Genomic DNA, 6,000 nt, shown 5'->3' with positions numbered 1-6,000 from the left:
AAAGCATGGCCCATGGCAGCAATGTAGGTCCCCGTGTAAGGGATGAGCAGAGGCCCTGCCAGGGTCACTCCCTGGGGAAGTAGACAAGTCTAGAAAAGCAGAAGTGGCTTGAGTGCCGAGGCTGAGCAGCTGGGTATATTTTGGGTACTCATTACCTGGAGGGACTTAAATACCCACCCGCTTCCTTGTACAGGGCAGCGATGACAAACCAAAGAATGGTTTCATCAAAGTCCAACTTGGGAGACCAATGAGATTTGGGTTTGCTTACAGAACTTGCGTGACGGGTTATTGACAGGAGTGTGACTGACCCAAAGTGGGTCACATGAGAAAGTCTTACCCCAGCATGGGCGACAACTTCTCAGGTAGTGTAGATGGGCATGCTCTAAAGTCTGTACACTCTAGCGGCTCCTGAGACCACAAAACCACACACAGTGAAGCCAGAAATACACACTGCTACCTGGGAGGTAGAGGGGCGTGGCCGGAGTCTCCAGGGAGGGTTCAATGACTCCACCCACTTCTACTGTAAGGGATGTTAGCAGCCTACCCCTCTCCTCCATACATTCCTCCAATCTTGCTCTTTCAAATCCATGGCCTCTTTGTTGTACATTTATTGTTGAAGTCATTAAGAGAAAACATTTTAAGTTATGTGTGCTGTGTGTGTCAGCAAGCTTACCTTTGCGGAATGGCAGCTACATTCCTAACGATAGCTCAGGGACCTGAAGCATGTGGAGTGGAGGCTCACTGAACCTCTTCAAGTCTGAGTCTCTTGGACCAAGCCCAAGACTCTTGTTGGATTCTTAGTCAAAACGAGTTCGGGGCCCAGCCCTGCGGCAATAGCATCTGGGAAGACTACACTCAGGCTAGCGTGCCCTGACGCAACTGGGATTGAGTGGGAGGAAGGATTGTCCAAGTTTCTGTTTTACTCACCTTTGTGTAGCAAGACTTCCAGGTCTGCATGTGAAACCTCTCCCATTTTAAAACTTGTGTTTGTGTGTAGCTGTCCAAGTGTGGGTTTGTATACCCAAGTGCAGTGTCCTCAAAAGCCAGAACAGGACATCAGATGACCTGGAATTGGAGTTACAAGTGTTTGTGAGCCACTCTACATGGGTTCTGGGAACCTAATTCCTCTTCCCTGCAAGACCTGTATGTATGCTTAACTGCTGAATCATCTCTGCAACGTCAGCCTCTTCGTTTTTAATCACTGGCTCACTTCCAGCTGGTAACAGCTCTACCAAGATATGGCCAATGGATCATACAGTTTACCTACTTCAAATGAATAAAGACTGTGTTTTATTTTATTCATAGGTCCTAAAGTCTTAGGGTTCCATTGCTGTGAAGAGACACCATGACCAAGGCAACTTTTATAAAAACAAAACAAAACATTTCACTGAGGCTGGCTTAGAGTTCAGAGGTTCAGTCCATTATCATCATGGCAGAAAGCATGGCAGCGTGCAGGCAGACATGGTGCTGGAGAAGGAGTTGAGATTTCTACATCTTGATCCTAAGAAAATTTAAGCACAGAAGATCTCAGAGCCCACCCCCACAGTGCCACACCTCCTCCAACAAGGCCACACCTCTTAATAGTGCCAAGCATTCAAACCCATGAGTATATGGGGGCCAAACCTATTCAAACCACACCATACAACTAATTTTAAGGCATGCATGCCCCAAAACCTTGAATTCTGGCAGTCACTCTCTGGTTGTACAATGCCTCTGGCCTTGACTGGGAACCCTTGCCTAACATGCACTGATATTTGCCTATTTCATATATTTCAAAGAAAACAGGACCGTGCTGAGGACTGTAAGGGGCTTAGCTGTTAAGGTCATTTGTTGTTTGTTCTTCCAGAGAAACTAACTTTAGTTCTTAGGACCCACATCAATGGCTCACAACCACCTGTAACTCCAGTTTCAAGGACTATGATGTCTTCTTGCCTCTGAGGGTACTTCGTGAATGCACATGAGCATGCATGCACTCACTCACGCACACACACATACAAATAAAAGATAACCAAATATTTATAGAAGTAGCATCTTACGATTTGTGTAATTTGTTGCTTGTTTGATTTCTGGTGTTGTGACTGACCAAAAAACAACTTGGGGAGGAAAGGGTGGTCTTTCAGGTTATAATCCTTCAAAAAGGGAAGTCAGGATGGGAACTTGAGACAGGAAGTTGGAGACAGGAAGCTGAAGGCAGGAGCCATGGAAGAATGCTACTTATTTGTCCCGCTTCTTTCATTATATAGCTGAGGATCACCTGCCCAGGGTTGGCATCACCCACAGTAGGGCTGGGCCCTCTCACATCAATCACCAAGCAAGAAAATGCCCCCAAAGACGTGCCCACAGGTCAATCTGTTGGAGGCAATTCCTCAGCTGAAGTTTCCTCTTCCCTTGTGTGTGACATTGACAACTGAAGCTAACTCTGCCAGTGGGTCACTCCCCACCACCACCTCCAACACTGTGACCACACTAGAATATTCTGCATTCTGGGTTTGTCTCCATCCTCAAAGTACCAAGTTCAGGGGCCCCAGTGCACTGCCTAAAATTCCTGCCTCCACACACTTAACTCCAAGGCCCCGCCGAGCCATTAGCTTCGCATTTCCCTGAAGAGACTGACCCATTGGATTAATTAGTACCAGTCAAACTGAGCAGTGAGTTACCAGCTCAGTCAGTCCAAATGGTTTATTAGCCTTATCATTCCAATACAGACTTTGTTCAAGTGTGTCATGCTTAGCTTAGCAGAGCTTCCTTTTCTTTTTAATTGCTTGTATCTGTATGTGTGGACTTACATGCAGAGTCTGCTGTCTATCCATTAAGTGGGGCTCCCCACAGGGGGATAGAACTCAGGCTATCACCAGGCCGGGTAGCAAGCGCCTTTACTTGGGAAGCCATCTCACTGGTCCAGTTTTTAGCAGTCTTTTAGCAAACGTTCCAAGACTCAGTCTTACTTATCAGCAGGACTAAGAGTCAGTTATAGGCTGTAAATAAAAGTTTTGGTTTTAGTTTCTTTGCTCTCTCTCTCTTTCTTTCTTTCTTGACAGGGTCTTACTATACAGCCCTGGCAGAACTCATGTGTTGACTACACTGGTTTCGAACTCACAGAGATTTGCCCGCCTCTGCCTCCCAAGAGCTGGGTGCCACTAAAGATGTGTTTAGTTTTATGTGTATGGATGCTTTGCGTTCATGGAGGTCTGTGCACCCTGTGTGTGCGCAGTATCCCTGGAGGCCAGAAGAAGGTGCCGGATCCCTGAGGAAATGGAGTTACAGATTGTTGGGAGACACCAAGTGGGTGCTGGGAATTGAACCCAGAACCTCTGATGAGCAGGCAGTGCTCTTAACTGTAGAGTTTTCTCTTCAGTCCTTAAAATAATAATAATAATAATAATAATAATAATAATAAGCAGGGAGGTAGTGGCGCACGCCTTTAATCCCAGCACTTGGGAGGCAGAGGCAGGTGGATTTCTGAGTTCGAGGCTAGCCTGGTCTACAAAATGAGTTCCAGGACAGCCTGGGCTACACAGAGAAACCCTGTCTCGAAAAAAACAAAAATAATAAATAATAAATAAATTTTAGTAATTTTTGTTTTAAGAAGAGACAGAAAAGTGAGAGACCGAGAGAGGGAGAGGAGGCCGAGACTGTTACACTTGACGCCTGGGTCCTGAGAAGATGGCAGGAAGGGAAGAATTAGACCTGGGTAACCTAGATTAGGAACCCAGTTTGGGGCCGGAACCTTGGAGCCTAGGCTCCAGTTTCCCGGTGGAACCCCTCCAGCCATAGGAACCACCATCCACGCATCTCAACAGCAAACCGCTGTCAAGTGAAAGGCCCGCTTGGCCGGATTTCCGGGGGCGGAACCGGCAGCCTCCCCCCCGCCCAGCTTGCCCAGTCAAAAGGCGGCGGCGGGAGGGGGAGGGAACTCACTGTCTCGCGAGAGTTGGGCCACCGGGTCCTCAGGGAACCGGCCATGGAGGGCGAGCGGGCGCCGCTGTTGGGTTCGCGGCGGCCGGCAGTGCCGGCGGCGGCCGGGGTGTTCGCGGGGCGGCGTGCGGCGTGCGGGGCGGTGCTGTTGACTGAGCTGCTGGAGCGCGCGGCCTTCTACGGCGTCACGGCCAACCTGGTGCTGTTCCTGAATGGCGCGCCGTTCGACTGGGAGGGCGCGCAGGCCAGCCAGGCGCTGCTGCTCTTCATGGGCCTCACCTACCTGGGCTCGCCGTTCGGGGGCTGGCTCGCCGACGCCCGCCTCGGCCGGGCCCGCGCCATCCTGCTCAGCCTGGCCCTCTACCTGCTGGGCCTGCTGACCTTCCCGCTGCTGGCCGCGCCCCGCTCGCGCTCCTTCCTCTGCGGGGACCCGCGGCCGGAGCTCGTGCGCAACTGCTCGGCGCCCTTCCCCAACGGGACGGCGGCGTGTCCCGAGAACGCCGCGCGCCGCTGTGCTCCCGCCACCTTCGCGGGGCTAGTACTCGTGGGACTCGGGGTGGCCACGGTCAAGGCCAACATCACGCCCTTCGGCGCCGATCAGGTGAGCCGGACCCGCTCAGGTCTTCCCGGGTTTGGGGACATCTGCCCCGCACCTCCTGCGCACCACGGCTACCCGAACCTAAGCGTTGACTTTAACAACGCTGGAGACACGAGGGAACTGGCCCGGTAGCCTGTGTATCATCTGCATCTCCTGTCCCCAGGGTTCTCCCACTGATTGGAAAAAAGGAGCCACCCCAAACACCTAAACCTACATCCCCACTTGACTCTGCACCTATGTGCAACCGATCGGAATGCACAGGGCTGCCCACCAAGCTTCCCAACCCATAGACCTGCACCCCACATCGCCTCAGATCTAGAGAAAGGTTAAGGTGAGGGAGAGGAATTTCCCAACCCAGGGAATCTCCCTTGTAGTGCAGAGAAGAAGGTCCCTGCCTCTGATCCCTCCTCGTTAGTGGAGGTGAGGAAGGAGACCTGCTCTTCCTTGGAGAGTGGCGGGAGGAAACCCATCTGCTCCAGCACCCGAGTGGGTAGGAGGAAGAGCAAGACTCCCTCTAATGCATGTGAGGAGGAAGCCCATGAGTAGAACCCATTCCACACCTGGCACTAGGTCCAGGACTGAGTAAGAGGGAGTAACGTTACCCCTTCCCCTCCCCTGCGCGCACCGCTGTCCACATCTGCTCTTGCATCTGTTAGGGGTCTGTAGGAGGGGAGACAACAACACCCATCCTCTGCTCTGCGGGAGCTTTGTGTGTGTGTGTGGGTGGTGGTGGTGGAAGCCCTGGAATAGGGGCAAGCTGTATAAACAGGTATGATCTGGGTGGTAAGGAAGAGTTGAGGTGGGATTTATTCATGATGCAGTAACCATTGTGGTTTTAAGGAGAAGGGACGTTCTCTTGGTGGAGTCATCTGCATTGAGATCTGAAAGAGAAAAGGGTGAAGTTATGACTTGGAGGATAGACATATACAAAGGCTCTGACACTGCCCTAGCTTCCCTTTTACAAAGTTAGGGGCAAGCGACAGGCAAGCGCTTAGTTTCTATCTTCACTGCTTTAAGTAAGTTTTGGGGTGGGGTGGGGCGGGTGGGAAAGACCATCATCATACGCTGCTACTCTGACATCCAAGAACAGGGATGAGGAGGGAGCCAGAGCTGTGGAGAACAGAAGTGATCTGCAAGTGTCTGGGTGCCACATCTGCTCTGCTTCCTTTTCTTAGGGGACTCCCATGCCAGGAATAGTTCTAGTGGTCAGATGCAAATAGAGTATTTTGTAAGCAGTGGAAATTATGTGGGGTTTGAGTGTCAGGCTCTCGGGATAAAGCTTTCTTTCTTCTTTTTTTCTTTTTGGTTTTTCGAGACTGGGTTTCTCTGTGTAGCCCTGGCTGTCCTGGAACTCACTCTGTAAACCAGGCTGGCCTCGAACTCAGAAGTCCACCAGCCTCTGCCTCTCAAGTGCTGGGATTGAAGGCATGTGCCACCACTGCCCAGCTTAAGGTCTCATTCTTTTTTTTTTTTTTTTTTTTTTTTTT

At 51.0% G+C, this 6,000-nt stretch overlaps 2 protein-coding genes across 2 annotated transcripts in view; one reads left to right on the top strand and one right to left on the bottom strand.

The window, feature by feature from the left end:
* Glt1d1 (glycosyltransferase 1 domain containing 1) overlaps positions 1-4,129 on the bottom strand; it is a 92,005-nt gene extending 87,876 nt beyond the window's left edge. Inside the window, exons 1-3 of the mRNA XM_021163965.2 lie at positions 3,919-4,129; positions 2,787-2,975; positions 928-1,065 (exon numbers count right to left, since the gene is read on the bottom strand). The gene's annotated coding sequence lies outside the window, so the exon portion shown is untranslated. The remainder of the gene's footprint in view (positions 1-927; positions 1,066-2,786; positions 2,976-3,918) is intronic.
* Positions 3,930-6,000, top strand: part of Slc15a4 (solute carrier family 15 member 4) — a 23,255-nt gene continuing 21,184 nt past the window's right edge. Inside the window, exon 1 of the mRNA XM_021163962.2 lies at positions 3,930-4,516. Coding sequence (XP_021019621.1) covers positions 3,962-4,516 — 555 coding nt within the window. The 5' untranslated portion in view covers positions 3,930-3,961. The remainder of the gene's footprint in view (positions 4,517-6,000) is intronic.

The sequence above is a fragment of the Mus caroli genome, chromosome 5, assembly GCF_900094665.2.
Source record: "Mus caroli chromosome 5, CAROLI_EIJ_v1.1, whole genome shotgun sequence".
Classification (NCBI taxonomy): domain Eukaryota; kingdom Metazoa; phylum Chordata; class Mammalia; order Rodentia; family Muridae; genus Mus; species Mus caroli.
This window is presented reverse-complemented; position numbering and strand designations above follow the sequence as displayed.